Consider the following 17,354-nt stretch of genomic DNA (forward strand, 5'->3'; position numbering starts at 1 on the left):
TCAGAAAGTGGTTGGAGTTGAAGAAAGCTATGTTTCTAAGTTCAGGGAATTTCCCATTCTGTGAGGTGAACATTTCCAGAAAGTATGTGAATCTATAAAACACCAAATACTAGAGCACTTTTAGTAGATGTGATACAGGCAAACTAGTAAAATAAGTCTCCAAATATTGTCAAAAGGAGTAGTATGTGAAAATTGGATTCAACTCGCCAACTTCAGTAAATAAAAATAAAACTAAGATGTATTTACCGGTTTTTCTGGTGCTTTCTCTTCTGTTTTTTCTACTATAGCTTGTTCTTCTGGTTGAGTCTAGAAAACAGAGATCAATAAAGTAGTCATGAAAAATAAGAAGACAGAGTGGCACATTCATCTGCCTTTGCAGGCAAACAGAAGGGAAGAACAAATTACTTACCTTCAGTAATGTTCTTTCTGGTGGACACTGGGCCTGATTCATGGAAGTGTTTTATAATAGCGCAATCCCATAGGAAAACGTTCAATGAATCAGGCCCTGTATTTCTCCCACTGATCCCCCATCTTCTGAAATAACCATTCAAGGAAGTTGGCACATGAATACCTTCATCAACCACTAGGTGGCGCAGTTCGGCTCTGTCCTTGACTTGTTTGCCTTTTCAACTCATGTTGTGACAACGTTATCCGACTCATGTTGTGTCAACGTCGTTGCAATGCATGTACAGGAATCATCTTCCTCATCTATGCCTTTTCCCACACAGCCAATGCAAAGGGACGGCAAAACAGAGGCACATTTCATTTTGGTCACGTACACTTTTTCTCAAATTATTCCTTTGGCAAGAAAGTTCTATATAGCGGCAGGTTAGAGGGCATTGAGGAATCTGTGGGAGGAATAAAGCGTCCACCAGAAAGAACATTTGTTCTTCTAGTGGACACATTCTTCCCAAGATTCATCATCTTCTGAAAGACTTCCAAAGCTGTTAGATACCCAAAGGAGGCAGGTATGGAATTATTCAGTTAATTTAACATGTACATGAGGATTTGAGTAGATAAGGAATCTGTAGAAAGAATTTCAGAAAGTGGTTTGAGTTGTAGAAAGCTATTTTTCTAAGTTCAAGGGGTTTCCCATTCTGTGAGGAGAGAATTTCCAGAAAGTATGTGAATCTATAAAACACCAAATACTAGAGCACTCTTAGTACATGTGATACATACAAACTAGTAAAATAAGTCTCCAAATATTGTCAAAAGGAGTAGTATGTGAAAATCGGATTCAACTCGCCAACTTCAGTGAATAAAAATAAAACTAAGATGTATTTACCGGTTTTTCTGGTGCTTTCTCTTCTGTTTTTTCTACTACAGCTTGTTCTTCCGGTTGAGTCTAGAAAATAGAGATCAACAAAGTAGTCATGAAAAATAAGAAGACAGAGTGACACATTCATCTGCCTTTGCAGGCAAACCGAAGGGAAGAACAAATTACTTACCTTCAGTAATGTTCTTTCTGGTGGACACTGGGCCTGATTCATGGAAGTGTTTTATAATAACGCAATCCCATAGGAAAATGTTCAATGAATCAGGCCCTGTATTTCTCCCACTGATCCCCCATTTTCCGAAATAACCATTCATTGCAGTTGGCACATGAACACCTTTATCAGCCACTAGGTGGCGCAGTTCGGCTCTGTCCTTGACTTTTTCGCCTTGTCAACTCATGCTGTGACAACGTTATCCGACTCATGTTGTGACAACGTCATCGCAATGCATGTACAGGAATCATCTTCCTCATCTATGCCTTTTCCCACACAGCCAATGCAAAGGGACGGCAAAACAGAGGCACATTTCATTTTGGTCACGTACACTTTTTCTCAAATTATTCCTTTGGCAAGAAAGTTCTATATAGCGGCAGGTTAGAGGGCATTGAGGAATCTGTGGGAGGAATAAAGCGTCCACCAGAAAGAACATTTGTTCTTCTAGTGGACACATTCTTCCCAAGATTCATCATCTTCTGAAAGACTTCCAAAGCTGTTAGATACCCAAAGGAGGCAGGTATGGAATTATTCAGTTAATTTAACATGTACATGAGGATTTGAGTAGATAAGGAATCTGTAGAAAGAATTTCAGAAAGTGGTTTGAGTTGTAGAAAGCTATTTTTCTAAGTTCAAGGGGTTTCCCATTCTGTGAGGTGAGAACTTCCAGAAAGTATGTCAATCTATAAAACACCAAATACTAGAGCACTCTTAGTACATGTGATACATACAAATTGGGAAAATAAGTCTCCAAATATTGTCAAAAGGAGTAGTATGTGAAAATTGGATTAAACTCGTCAACTTTAGTAAATAAAAATAAAACTAAGATGTATTTACCAGTTTTTCTGGTGCTTTCTCTTCTGTTTTTTCTACTACAGCTTGTTCTTCCGGTTGAGTCTAGAAAATAGACGTCAACAAAGTAGTCATGAAAAATAAGAAGACAGAGTGGCACATTCATCTGCTTTTGCAGGCAAACAGAAGGGAAGAACAAATTACTTACCTTCAGTAATGTTCTTTCGAAGGGATTGTGTCCTCCGACGTATTCCTTATCTTAGATATCTCTTTCCAGCTTTGCTGGCCTCGGAAAAAATTTTCTCTAGAGGGCGCTGCGCGTCGACGTCCGCCGAGTCGATGTCCCTCGACAGCCGCCGTATCGACGTCGACGTCATCCTGCCTATAAAGGCCACGCGCAGCGTCCGTTGCTCAGTTCCGTTTTTCCGCGCTTACTCAGTGCCTCGGAATATCGTTGCTCAGTTTTCGTAGAGAATTAATCCAATTTCCTCGAGATATTTGATCCATACTCGATGGCTTCCTCGTCGGAACCAACGACCCCTCGGTCCGGCTTTAAAAAATGCCGAGACTGTGGGAAAAAGATGTCGCTGACTGACCCTCACAGAGTTTGTCTGTGGTGTTTGGGAGCTGAACACCATTGTTCGGAGTGCGAGGACTGTATGTCCATGACAGCTAAGGCCCTGAAGGAGCGTAGGGGGAAGCTGGAAAAAGGTAAGACTTCAGAAGCTTCTTCTTCCTCGATGAAGTCGAGACATTCGTCTCCTCGTCACCATTCGCGCTCCAGGTCTCGAAGCGGGTCCCATCACTCCTCGAGATTGAAGCACTCGAAGAGGAGACGTCGAAGATCCCCTTCTTCGTCCTCCTCTTCCTCTGTTTCTCCTAAGACAATCCCTTGCCCCACGAAACATAGTTCCCGGGCTGAATGGGAGGAATTCTGCAAAAATATGATGAGCGTCTTCGAGAAAGCGGCCTCGACCCACTCGAAGACTGCCGAGAGTGATGCTCTGGTCGAAAGACCTGAAGGTCTAAAACGCCGCGAGTCGCAGTACCCGGCGAAGGAAGCTTCTCGAGCGCGTCACGAACCCTCGAGTAAAGCTATGACCTCGAACCCTTCTTCGAAGGTTCCGTCGATGCCGTCGACGAAGGTTCCGTCGACGCCGAGGAAAGTCACGGTTGCGGCGCACCCAGTGGCTATCCCCAGGTCTTCGATGACGATGGCGTCGAGATTGTCGATATTCTCGAGCAGAATCCCAATTCTATCGAGGACCTCGAGGCCTCCGCCTTTGTTTTCGATGCTACGTTCGAAGCCTTCGACGTTGGCGTCGACGACATCAACGTTTTCGAGGCCGATTACAACAAGTTTGGCACCCTCTGCCTTCGAGATGGGTTTCACACCCTTTGTGAGTTCAGACCAATTGAGAACTATGTCCTCAATTATGGAAGAGGGAGAACTATCTGACCAAGAAGAGACATTTGAGTTGCAGGGATCTGCAACCCCAGTTCAAGAGGAGTTATCCTCAGAGGAACGCAGGTTAAAGGAACTCCATGATTTCTTACATGAGGCAAGTAGGTTAGACACTTCCCCTGAGGTGGAGTTCGCTAGGCCAGACCCGCGGGAGCATGCTGAAACCCCCTATAGAGCCTTAATGGCCAGGATCACAGAATTTATGGGGTGGTCAACACCTTCACAGGCTTTCCAACAAGATGACCTCACGGATATTCTTGATAAAGGTCCACAGGAGGATCCTGTAGTGCCTTTTCGTAAAGCTCTTCAAAGGAAAATCATGACGAACTGGGAAACCCCAGATGTCGTCCCGGCAGTAAATAAAAAACTGTCTACTAAATACATGGTATCTTCTGCAGACCCAGAGTTTTTGTCCAAACACCCATCCCCAGAAAGTCTGGTGGTACAGGCAGCATCTTCTACTGACATCAAGACTGCTTACCCTACCGTCCCACAGGACAGGGACGATAAAAAATATGATGCTATGGCAAAGAAAGTTTTTTCGGCATGTAGCATGGCGTTAAAATCTATTAATGCTACTTGCACCCTTGCTAGATTCAGCCATACATTTTGGGAGTGTGCTTCTACAGCGGCTGACTGCATCCCGGAGGGAGAAGAAGGGAATAGTTTCTTACCTGTGACTCCATTTCTCCAGCATTGGTATCTTTCATGGATTCACATGCTTTGAATATTCCCCGTCGTCAGGCTGGGAATCCCCGGTACATTATATAGACCCTTTCCCGTAGGAAAACTTTTTCGACGCTTATGCGTCCTATCCACCTCGTTTTGTATCATGCGTGCCCGTACCGTCAGGACGTCATGATATAAATACAGGCCCCGCCCCCGCGCTCCCTCAGATTTCGGCCCCCAAAGTAGTGGGGGAACCGGTTTGCATGATCAGGGGAGGCAGGTGGGCGCATGTGAATCCATGAAAGATACCAATGCTGGAGAAATGGAGTTACAGGTAAGAAACTATTCCCTTCTCCAGCATTGGATCTTTCATGGATTCACATGCTTTGAATAGATTACATAGCAGTACCACCCCCAAGAGGAGGCGTGCATGCAAACCCATATACTTTTTTCGCAAAGGCCGTTCCCTATGATCATGTATACATCAGTAATAGTTAACATAGGAAAAACGAACCACATACAGTTATAAATTCCACAGGATGCAACCCCGCAGCCGGGGCTTACCTTATTGGAATAGGTGTCGAAGCACCGCCTGTCCCATCTGGGTGTCTTCGGCATGTTGCTGCGACAGGCAGTAATGGCGGGTAAAGGTGTGTGTAGCCGCCCAGGTAGCCGCCATGCAGATGTCCCCTAGAGGGACTCCGGCCCACAGTGCCGTCGACGATGCCGCTGCTCTAGTTGAATGAGCTCTTGGCCTTCGTAGAAGAGGCTTTCCTGCCCTGGAATGGCAGTACGAAATGGTAGATGACACCCATCTTGATAGTCCTTGCTTTGAAATGGCTTTTCCTCTAGCACCCAAACCATAGGCCACGAACAGCTGTCTCGTTTCTCTGAACGGTTGCGTACGATGAAGATAAAACTTGAGAGCCCTTTTTACATCTGTGTGTAGCATGCGCTCCGCTCCCGAGCATGGCTCCGGAAAAAACGTAGGTAACACAATAGAGGAGTGTTTATGGAACACCGAAGGAGCCTTTGGTATGAACTGTGGGTTAGTGGCTAGGACTACCTTGGTCTTGAAAAATCGTAAGTATGGTGGGTCTACCATTAGAGCCTGAACTTCTGAAATACGTCGGGCTGAAGTGATGGCCACCAGGAAGGCCAATTTCCACGACAGAAACTTTAGAGACGATGATGACATTGGCTCAAAAGGAGGCTTCATAAGAGACGTTAAGACCAGATTGAGGCTCCACTCCGGTGGAAATTTCTTCTCTGGAGGGAAACTCCGAAAGAGGCCTTTAAGGAAGTGCTTAATCAGGCGGTCGCTGAACAATGGTGCCGAGTGCCGTCGACGAGTAAACCTGGAAATGGCTGCTAGGTGTACTTTTATTGACGACACCGACAGGCCCTTTTGAGCTAAGAACAGCAAGTATGGAAGGAGCTGTTCCGGCTTAATTGACTGCGGGGCCAAACCTGGTTGATCCTCACACCATTGACAGAAACTTTTCCATTTGTACGCGTATGAGGCGTTTGTGGAAGGTGCTCTTGCCGCTTGCAGGATACGCCGACAGTCCTCCGGAATCGTTAGCCGACCAAATTCGGCGAAGTCAGGAGCCAGGCCGTCAACTGGAGGCTGTCCGGGTCGTGATGCCAAACGACACCCTCCTGTCGAGACAGAAGGTCGGGGGTCTTCTGGAATCTCATTGGTTCCGCCGCCGCTAAGTGTAGTAGGTCTGAAAACCACACCTGTCTGGCCCAGTATGGGGCCACCAGAATTACCCGACATGGGTACCTGAGGATCCATTGCAACGTCCTCCGGACAAGGGGAAATGGAGGGAATGCGTACAGGAATTTGTTTGTCCATGGGAATGAGAACGCATCCCCCAGTGAGCCCTGCTGAGGCCATCTGCTTGCGTACTGATGGCATTTTTTGTTGTTCTTCGTTGCAAACAGGTCTATGGAAGGGTGTGCCCATTCCTTGAATACTTGTTGAAGTTGTTGGTCGTTCAGCACCCATTCGTGAACTTCGTTCATTTCTCTGCTGAGGGCATCGGCTTCCACGTTTCTCACTCCTGGTAGGTGGAACGCTAAGATTTGCATGTTGTGTTGCAGGGCCCAATGCCAGATTTTCTGTGCCTCCGTCGATAGGGACCTGGAACGTGTCCCTCCTTGTTTCCTCAAGTAGAACATCGTAGTGGTGTTGTCCGTCATGACCCGCACCACCGAGTCCTTCAGTTGAGGAAGAAAAGACTTCAGAGCCCATCGCACTGCTCTCAGTTCCAGCAGGTTGATATGCAGGGAGGACTCCTGCAAAGACCACTGGCCTTGTACCTGTAACGTATCCAGATGAGCTCCCCATCCGCTCAGCGATGCATCCGTCACCACCGTCTTTTGGAACTCTGGTTCCAGTAGAGGCATTCCTTTCGTTAGATGAGTAGACACTTTCCACCAGCCGAGTGCTTGAACTAGTTGTTCGTCGACGACCAGTCTGTCGGACCAGCGACCTCTGCTCTGCGCCCAACAGTCCGCTAGAAATTCCTGGCAAGGCCTCATAAACAGACGGCAGTTGTTTATCAACGAATGCAGGACGACATGGTCCCTAACAGGGACATGCACTTGCGCACTGAGACCTTGGAACCGTCTCTCCATTCCGACGCCTTGTTTAGAAGTTTCTGAATTCTTTCGCTGGATGGTTTCACCAGGCTTGTGTGTGTATGAAACTCCGCTCCTAGAAAGACCAAGGTCCTCGAAGGCTCTACGGAGGACTTGTTGAAGTTTATTGCGAAGCCCAGTTCCTGTAAGATGGACATTGTGGCTCGTAGACTGTCTCGTGTTTGTTCCTTGGATGAACCTCTGACCAGCCAGTCGTCTAGATATGGATAGACATGATGACCATCCTTCCTTAAATGGGCCGCTATAGGGGCCAAGCACTTGGTGAACGTCCTGGGGGAGGACTTGAGCCCGAACGGGAGGACCTTGAACTGAAAATGCTTTCTCCCGACGACGAATCTTAAATATCTCCTGTGTCGTGGGCGTATTGGGATGTGAAAATAAGCATCTTGAAGGTCTAGTGATGATAGATAATCCATGGGTTGCACCGACCTGATAACCTCTTGGAGCTTTAGCATTTTGAATTTGAGGCTCTTTAGCCACTTGTTGAGTACCCTCAGGTCGAGAATGGGCCTCCATTTGCCGTTTGGCTTTTTGACAACAAAGAACCTGGAATAAACTCCTTGTCCTTCCTGTGCCACAGGAACTCTTTCTACCGCCCCTTTTCGCAACATAAGCGCCGCCTCTTGTCGTAGGATTCGGAGGTGGGGCTGTGTCGAGAATAAAGGGGGAAGACGCGGAGGCTTGTCTTTGAATTGCAGCGCATGACCCATGCGAATCGTGTCTAGGACCCATCGATCTGTGGTGATGCATTTCCATCGGTCGAAGTGATGAGAGACTCGACCCCCCAGTACGTTCCGAAGGCCGTCATTGGTTGCTGGTTTGCTTGTTCTTCGTCGACGACGGACCTGAGCCTCGCCGCCTGGAGGTTTGATAGTCCCTGCTTCTGCGTGCCGACTGGGACGCTCGTCTAAACCCTTGTGAAGAGTACGAGGGCCTGTTAAATCCACGGTCCCTCGAGGCTCCAAAGCGGGAGTTTCCAGAAGCACCCCTGAAGGGGCGAAAAGAGCGAAAATTTCTACCCGTTTGAAGGGCGCCGAGGGACCTAGCAGTATCCGTGTCTTCTTTCATCCCTTTCAGCGCTTCATCAACCTTTTCACCAAACAGGTGTTCCCCTTCGCATGGCATGTCCAGGACTTTGTACTGTACTTCAGGACGGAAAGTAGTGCATTTGAGCCACGCTTGTCGACGAAGCACTACTCCATGGTTGATTTGTTTAAAACCAGACTCTGCTAGGTCAACTGCGATATTAATAGCGTGGTTCGAGGCCTCTTCGCCATCCCGCACCAGTAACATAGCTGCTTTCCGGTGTTCGTCTGGCAGGTGTTCTAGGATAGGGGCTAGTTTGTGCCACATTTCCCTATCATATCGTGACACGATCGCTAAGGAATTGGCTGCTCTTACTGTCGTCGCTCCGACCGAGAGCACCTTTTTTCCAAAGGCGTCCTGCCTTCTAGCCTCGCTTTCAGGTGGCGTTGAACATTTTTGCTGGACCCTGGCCTTCCTAGCCGCTGCCGCCGACACCACCGAGTCAGACAGAGGCTGTGATGTTAGACATTTCGGAGTGGACTCCGGAGCTTTAAACTTTTTCTCGATCCGTCCCTTTATGGCTGGCTCCGAGAACGGATGGCGCATCGTCTTGAGACCTTCTTGCCACACGTGGTCAAGGATTGGGATGGCAAATACCGATTTTCTCCTTTGACCAATATGGTCAAAAAGGAAACAGTCTTTCTTCTGCTCCTCAGGAATCAAGCCGAATTCGGAACAAGCTTTCCCCATCATTGCATGGAAGGCTCCCACATCATCAGGGGGAGATGGCTGTGTCTGGCTCCTCGTAGACTCCAACTCTACATCCGAATTCCATGTTGGGTCCCTCGACGGTGACAAGGAGATGTCTGACCCGGAGTCATCCAGTATAGAGTCGGACTCCGACAACTCACCCTCCTCCTGAGCTCGAGGACGATCTTTTACCGCCTGGGGAGCCGATGGGTGTTTCGTCGTCGAGCGAGCCGTACAAGTTTGCTCGTCGACGGAAGGTACAGACAAAAGTGACGATGACGTCCCAGGTTGAGGGAACTGCGTATCCAGCCGCTGCAGGAGCTTCTGGAGAGTATTAAGCACATCCAGAGACAAAACCGTCTGGGGGGTCAGTAACGTGGATGATATAGGTACCATACCCCCGCTCGCACTCGTCGTCGTCGACGTGGAAGGCCGTAAGCCTAAATCCGATGGCTGCAGAACCATGTCACCTTCCCCTTCCGCCGAGCAGGCCGTGTCTGGCTGCAGTAAGACCTCAGGGGGGATCGGGTCATAGACCTCAGGCAGCCAGGCCATAGACTGAGTCTCCGTCGACGAAGGAATCCCAACCGCTGCTGCTTGAGCGGTAATAGGCATCGTCAATGACACCGAGGTCGACGAGCCGGTCGTCGTCGTCGAGCCCTTAGACTTCGTCGTCGATTTCGATGCCGACTTCCTGGCTGAAGCTTCTCGACTCATGGAAGACCTGGGACGGTCCCCTGAGGAGGATTTTGACAGCGCTAGCCTCTCCGTCTTAGATGATGAGGAGGAGGAGGGCTTTTTATGTGATGAGGAGGATCCAGCATGTTTCCCCTTATGCTTGTCCTCAGCGCGAATTTCTGCTGGCCGTACCTTCTTCGATGGAGGCTCCGACTTGCTCCTGGAGGCCGTGGAGCCAACTTCCGAAGCCGGGTAGGCACCCGCTCCGTCATTAAGCCAGTCGACCAGCCTTCTTTTACGGTCCTTAAGGGTTTTTTGGGAGAAACCCTGGCATATCTCACATGTATCCGCCGTGTGGTGCGGGTGGAGACAGTAGATACAGTCCATGTGGCCGTCTCCTTCATAAACCTTTTTTAGACCACAGGTTGCACACGGGCGAAACAACGCCTTTCCAGACATAATTCTCCAGAATTTGAACTTCGCCGAAGCGAAACAGACAAAACAACCTAGTTTGTTTTCACTAGTAGTAAAACACGAGGATCCCACTACTTTGAAAGACGGTTGAAATCTGAGGGAGCGCGGGGGCGGGGCCTGTATTTATATCATGACGTCCTGACGGTACGGGCACGCATGATACAAAACGAGGTGGATAGGACGCATAAGCATCGAAAAAGTTTTCCTACGGGAAAGGGTCTATATAATGTACCGGGGATTCCCAGCCTGACGACGGGGAATATTCAAAGCATGTGAATCCATGAAAGATCCAATGCTGGAGAAAGGGAGGCGTTCCTAAATATCATACAGGACGGTAAAGACCCTATGTGCGAATCCCTCAAGACGGGCATTGATTCAGCTGACAGTATCAGCAGAGCAATGGCGGCAAGTACAACAACCAGGAGATTCGCTTGGTTGAGAAAGTCTGGTTTTGCCCCAGATGTGCAAGCCAGGCTCTTGAACATGCCATTCGATGGCTCTTCTTTGTTTGGGAAAAAGGCGGATGACAGTTTAGAAAAACTGCAAACATCAAAGGCAGCAGCAAAATCCCTAGGCGCTGCAATCCGTCAGACACCTTTTCATTCCACAGGATCCTCTGCGAGAGGCAAGTCCTTTCGCTTCTACTCTGCATTCGGAAGAGGTAGAGGACGACCGGCTCAAAGGGGACAAAGAAGAACTACCCGAGGTGGACGGGGTAGATATTCAAAAGCCGCAGCAACAGCAGGTGCCTCTTTACCATCGGCATCTGCATCAGCCGCCCCAAAACCACTCTGAGGACTTCCCTCACAAGACACCTGTAGGAGGCAGGTTAAATCAACATCTGGCGGAATGGCAGGCTATCACGTCAGATGCTTGGGCATTGGAAACAGTTGCCCAAGGTTACTGCCTGCCTCTCCTACGCATACCTCAGAGTCATCCACCGGGGATCAGCTCTCAAAAAGCTCCATATCCGCTACTCTAGCAGGAAATTTTAGACCTGCTAGAGAAAGGTGCCATAGAACCGGTACCTGTAGCGGAGAGGAACAAGGGCTGGTACTCCCCTTACTTTCTCATTCCAAAGAAAGACTGAGGACTGAGACCCATCTTGGACTTGCGAGAATTGAACAAATTCCTCAGGACAGACAAATTCATGATGGTAACTCTTTCTCAGATCCTTCAGGCCCTTCAGTTCCAGGACTGGTTGGTATCTCTGGACCTTCGGGACGCTTATTTCCATGTGCCTATCCATCTCAAACACAGGAAATACCTGAGGTTCGCAATTGGCAACTCTCATTATCAATATCGAGTGCTGCCATTTGGGCTGGCCTCCGCCCCGAGGGTCTTCACCAAGTTAATGTCGGTAGTGGCTGCAAGTCTAAGGAGGGAAGGGATTCACGTCTACCCCTACCTGGACGATTGGTTGATCAGGGCTGTATCCTCGGAACAAGCTCAGATCCAGCTAAATCACGTTTGCCACTCCCTTCACAGACTGGGCTTCTCCCTCAATTTAAAGAAGTCACAAATGATACCATCGCAGAGACTCCAGTTCATCGGAGCGATCCTGGACACTTCCCTGGGAAAAGCCTCGCCACCAGAGGTGAGGGCTCAAGATATTCTACAGATGGTTACCAAGTTCCAAAATGCCCAACGTCTCCCAGCCTTCGACTTTTTGAGGTTGCTAGGCCTCATGGCATCCTGCATTTTCTTAGTGCCAGAGGCTCGCCTGAGAATGAGATCCCTCCAGTGGGCACTGTGAACTCAGTGGTCACAATTCTCAGGAAGAATGACAGATCTTCTTCAGGTTCCCGACAGGGTGGCTCGAGACCTTCAGTGGTGGGCCTGTCAGGAGAACATTCTGAAAGGAGAACAGTTTTGGCAACCCTGGCCGGAGATAACAGTAGTCACGGATGCCTCACTCACGGGGTGGGGAGCCCACGGCAACGACTTGACCATCAGCGGTCGTTGGTCTCCATCAGAGTCCAGACTACATATAAACCTGTTAGAGCTGAGGGCCATCAGACTTGCGCTGAAGGCGTTCCTGCCATCTGTACAAGGAAAGAATGTCCTGATAATGACGGACAACACAGTGGCCATGCATTACCTCAACAAAAGAGGAGGCGTAGGATCACTACCTCTGTGCAGAGAGGCGATGCAGCTCTGGTTTTGGGTAATCCAAGAAGGAAACTCTCTATCGGCAGTTCACCTAGCCGGAGAGAAGAACCTGACAGCGGACGCTCCGAGCAGGCAGAGCACAGTCTCCCACAAGTGGGAACTAGCTCAGGAAGTCCTTCAAGAGATCTTCGCCCTTTGGGGAACCCCTCAGGTGGATCTGTTCGCCACCAGTGTCAACAGGAAGTGCGATCTGTTCTGTTCAAGGGAATTTCCTCCGAGAGGAGCTCTGGGAGACGCGTTCGTAGTGGACTGGGAGTTTCCAATTCTGTACGCGTTCCCACCGGTCCCTGTCATTCCTCAAATGATCAGGAGGTTGAGAAGATTCCGGAAAACCATGATCCTAATTGCCCCGGATTGGGCCAGGAGAACGTGGTACCCGGACCTTCTAGACTTGTCCATCTGCCCTCCAATTCGACTTCCACTCAGAGAGAATCTACTCTCACAGAAGGGAGGTCAGGTTCTCCATCCAGACATCAAAACCCTCAACCTTCACGCTTGGCTTCTGAAAGGCTGAGGTAAAAGGATTGGGACCTCCCTGATGATGTTATGGAGGTGTTGCTTTCGGCAAGGAGGCCAGCAACAAAGTCTTTATACCGCTGGAACAGATTTTGCAGCTGGTGTAGAGAAAAGAATATCGACCCCTTTTCATGTGGTACACCAATGGTTTTGTCCTTCCTACTCTATTTAGCGAATTCAGGCCTTCAAGTTGGCACCATCAAGGGCTATCTCGCAGCGCTATCCATCTTTAAGCGCACTGCGGAAGAACCATCCTATGTCAAGTTACCCTTGATAATACAGTTTCTAAAGGGGTTAACTAATGTTTATCCCCCAAGACCATTCCAGGTTCCCCTATGGGATTTAAACTTAGTCCTAACTTTCCTGATGGGCACACATTTCGAACCACTCCATTCTTGTTCGTTAAGATTTCTTACCCTTAAAACTGTTTTATTAATAGCACTTACATCTGCTAGAAGGGTGAGCGAGTTACAAGCTCTTTCTTGTAAACCCCCTCATACAATATTTCACAAAGACAAAGTTGTTCTGCAAGTGAAGTCTAATTTCCTCCCAAAGGTGGTTTCTGAATTCCATATCACTCAGAAGATTACCCTTCCATCTTTCTATCCTCCTCCTCATCCGGGGAAAGAGGAAGAGAGGTTACACAGGCTGGACCCAAGAAGGGCTTTAAGTTTTTACATCAGTAGACTGGCTAGGATAAGACAAGCAGACCAGCTGTTTGTAGGCTATGCAGGTCACAAGCTGGGGTTACCGATAACTAAGCAGACCATTTCCAGATGGATCATTCTAGCCATTTTGGAATGTTATAAACTGGCAGGAAAAGAGCCCCCTCAAAATCTTAGGGCTCATTCGACCAGAGGTATCGCAGCTTCATCGGCCCTCAAAAGAGGAGTGCCGGTTAGAGACATATGTGCGGCTGCCACATGGTCGTCCGTCCATACCTTTACACGGTTTTACAACTTGGATTCCTCCTCCAGTCAAGAGACTAGGTTTGGAAGGGCAGTATTGCACTCTATTCATCAATAAAAGGAAGCATGAAGTCAGTACTCCCACCTCCAATAACAGAATACTGCTATGGGAGCCTATCTAAGATAAGGAATACGTCGGAGGACACAATCCCTTCGAAGAACAAGTTACTTCTTACCTTGTAACGTTCTTTCGATGGGATGTTCCTCCGACGTATTCCTTATCGACCCTCCCATCCATCCACGCAGTACTACTTCCCTTGTTGTTGCAGCTTACGCTCCTTCAGGGTGATTAGTCTAGTCCAGAAAGAATCATTGTGGGCTACAAAACGGACTGAGCAACGGACGTTGCGTGCGGCCTTTATAGGCAGGATGACGTCGACGTCGATACGGCGGCTGTCGAGGGACATCGACTCGGCGGACGTCGACGCGCAGCGCCCTCTAGAGAAAAAAATTACCGAGGCCAGCAAAGCTGGAAAGAGATATCTAAGATAAGGAATACGTTGGAGGAACATCCCATCGAAAGAACTTTACAAGGTAAGAAGTAACTTGTTCTTCTGGTGGACACTGGGCCTGATTCATGGAAGTGTTTTATAATAGCGCAATCCCATAGGAAAATGTTCAATTAATCAGGCCCTGTATTTCTCCCACTGATCCCCCATCTTCTGAAATAACCATTCAATGCAGTTGGCACATGAACACCTTTATCAGCCACTAGGTCGCGTAGTTCGGCTCTGTCCTTGACTTGTTCGCCTTGTCAACTCACGTTGTGACAACGTATTCCGACTCATGCTATGACACAGTCATCGCAATGCATGTACAGGAATCATCTTCCTCATCTATGCCTTTTCCCACACAGCCAATGCAAAGGGACGGCAAAACAGAGGCACATTTCACTTTGGTCACGCACAATTTTTCTCAAATTATTCCTTTGGCAGGAAAGTTCTATAAAGCGGCAGGTTAAAGGGCATTGAGGAATCTGTAGGAGAAATAAAGCGTCCACCAGAAAGAACATTTGTTCTTCTAGAGGACGCATTCTACCCAAGATTCATCATCTTCTGTAAGACTTCCAAAGCTGTTAGATACCCAAAGGAGGCAGGCATGGAATTATTCAGTTAATTTAACATGTACACATGGATTTGAGTAGATAAGGAATCTGTAGAAAGAATTTCAGAAAGTAGTTGGAGTTGTAGAAAGCTATTTTTCTAAGTTCAGGGGGTTTCCCATTCTGTGAGGTGAGAATTTCCAGAAAGTATGTCAATCTATAAAACACCAAATACTAGAGCACTCTTAGTACATGTGATACATACAAACTAGTAAAATAAGTCTCCAAATATTGTCAAAAGGAGTAGTATGTGAAAATTGGATTCAGCTCGCCAACTTTAGTAAATAAAAATAAAACTAAGATGTATTTACCGTTTTTTCTGTTGCTTTCTCTTCTGTTTTTTCTACTACAGCTTGTTCTTCCGGTTGAGTCTAGAAAATAGAGATCAACAAACTAGTCATGAGAAATAAGAAGACAGAGTGACACATTCATCTGCCTTTGCAGGCAAACAGAAGGGAAGAACAAATTACTTACCTTCAGTAATGTTCTTTCTGGTGGATACTGGGCCTGATTCATGGAAGAGTTTTATAATAGCGCAATCCCATAGGAAAACGTTCAATGAATCAGGCCCTGAATTTCTCCCACTGATCCCCCATCTTCTGAAATGACCATTCAATGCAGTTGGCACATGAACACCTTTATCAGCCACTAGGTGGCGCAGTTCGGCTCTGTCCTTGACTTGTTCGCCTTGTCAACTCATGTTGTGACAACGTTATCCGACTCATGTTGTGAGTCATTGGGCTCAATGGGGAAAATGTGCGCTCTTACCGCCAGCGGATTTCCCGCCGGCGGTAATAGCGCAAATTTTTGGCGGATTTCCCCCCAGCTCAGAGCTGGGGCAAAATCCGCCAAAGTCCTGATTTGGCGGACCCTTAAATCCGGCGATAATAGCGCTACCGCCGGATTTAAGGGTTACCGCCAAAGTCGTGATCAGGCGTTGAACCTGGGGGAACCGAGTGGTGGTCTACATGCATCTCGATGCTGGACTGCCCATGTGCCCAGGAACAAAGACAAGTACACACACAGGTTGTACTTGCGTGTCACTGCAATATGCCACAAAGAACAACCCAGTATAATGTAACCTAGCAATAACGGTGGGCTAATGATTAATTGAGTCGTTGATATATATAAATGGTCGAAAGTAATGTCATTATATTCGGCATTTCCGTTCTCTTAGCGTAACGCAGAGACACTGTTCAGATCAATGCCTTTTCATAAAATTAGATTGCATGATCCTTTGTCTAGTTTTGGAATGGTGAACCTTATCATATTTTACGTTATTACACCCCTCCCTTAATTCATTCCTTTGGGGATCATGCCTTTCTCTCAAGGTCGAAAAACAATTGAACCTTATACTGTGCGCGATGCGTGGGCTTGCTGAGCATGCAAGCAAAAAATCAAAGCTGCTGACCTTCACTCAGAATGAAGATACATTCTTAGTTTGCAACATCTTGTCTCGGCGCATCCATGAGAAAGGGACTTGTGAGGCATAGGCACAGGAGGAAAAATGTGGGGGCTATCAGTGCTCGCTGTTCTTTGCGCTGCTGAGGGGTAGGGGAAACTTCGCAATGACAGAATGCGGCCTAGTCCAAATTTGTAGTCGAGGGTACAGATAATGGAGTCCAAGTGTGTCTAGCTGTTAGGCAGAAACCTGTGCAGTTCCCTCTGGGACCACTGCAAAAGATTTAAGACTACAGGTGTTTGGCACTAAACCCACTTGGTAGCAGTCTGCACCACACAGATTCACTTGGTAGCTGTGGCTGAGCAGTCAGACTTCCCTCAAAAAGAGTTAGGCAGTATACATAGTATTCACAATAGGTCAAAAAGAACACAGTAGAACAAGCAAACACTGACCAGAGCTTGGTGTAAAAGAGATAACATTATTTATTTAAAACCACATCTAATAAAACACACAGGCACTAATATTAAGCAGTTCAAAAACACGGTCACTAAAAGATATACACTCCCTTAAAAGAATATTAGACAAGTCTTAAGTAAAGCCCCACTTATTTTCAGACAGCGGTGAGTGCTTAACGCAGATGGCACTCTAATAATTTGGTTTAAAAGGGAGAGAAAGGCAGAGTATAAATTGAAACAGATCCCAACACTTTCACAAGAACACAGCAAGAGAGGAAGGCAGAGTCAAACCGTGAAGTTAGAGTTCAGAAAGCCGGATCCACTTTAAGAGGATCAGAACGAAATGTGTCCAAGGTCACACGGTTGAAAAATGCACAAAAGTCTCAAAAAGGTTCAGAAAGAGTTGGACCAAAAGAAAGGGACCAGTTAGATGGTCAAGGCGGCCAGCCCAGTCCAGAAGGTTAAGGGATTATTATTACCTTGTAGCAATCTTTAGAAAGGGAGGCCTGGTGGACACGGTACCTTAAAGTGGTGAGAATACTCCAGCGGGGGCAGTTGTTCCTGGCAGTGGATGCAAGTCGGTGCTTTGTCTGGGGGAAGAGAGGATCTCGTCGGGGAGGAAGACAGGGGTCCGTTGCACTGCCAGGGAAGAAACCAGCCGCGGAGTTCTCAGTTAAAAAGAGCGGTCCTTTTATTCGCGGTCCAGTGGTAACTGGCTATCCGGTTGC

At 47.7% G+C, this 17,354-nt stretch overlaps 1 protein-coding gene across 1 annotated transcript in view; it reads right to left on the bottom strand.

Moving 5' to 3' along the window:
• LOC138525982 (neurofilament medium polypeptide-like) overlaps positions 1-17,354 on the bottom strand; it is a 708,053-nt gene that overhangs the window by 104,042 nt on the left and 586,657 nt on the right. Inside the window, exons 7-10 of the mRNA XM_069636274.1 lie at positions 15,081-15,140; positions 2,325-2,384; positions 1,286-1,345; positions 247-306 (exon numbers count right to left, since the gene is read on the bottom strand). Coding sequence (XP_069492375.1) covers positions 247-306; positions 1,286-1,345; positions 2,325-2,384; positions 15,081-15,140 — 240 coding nt within the window. The remainder of the gene's footprint in view (positions 1-246; positions 307-1,285; positions 1,346-2,324; positions 2,385-15,080; positions 15,141-17,354) is intronic.

Source organism: Ambystoma mexicanum, chromosome 7p, assembly GCF_040938575.1.
Source record: "Ambystoma mexicanum isolate Mex_15411 chromosome 7p, UKY_AmexF1_1, whole genome shotgun sequence".
Taxonomy (NCBI): domain Eukaryota; kingdom Metazoa; phylum Chordata; class Amphibia; order Caudata; family Ambystomatidae; genus Ambystoma; species Ambystoma mexicanum.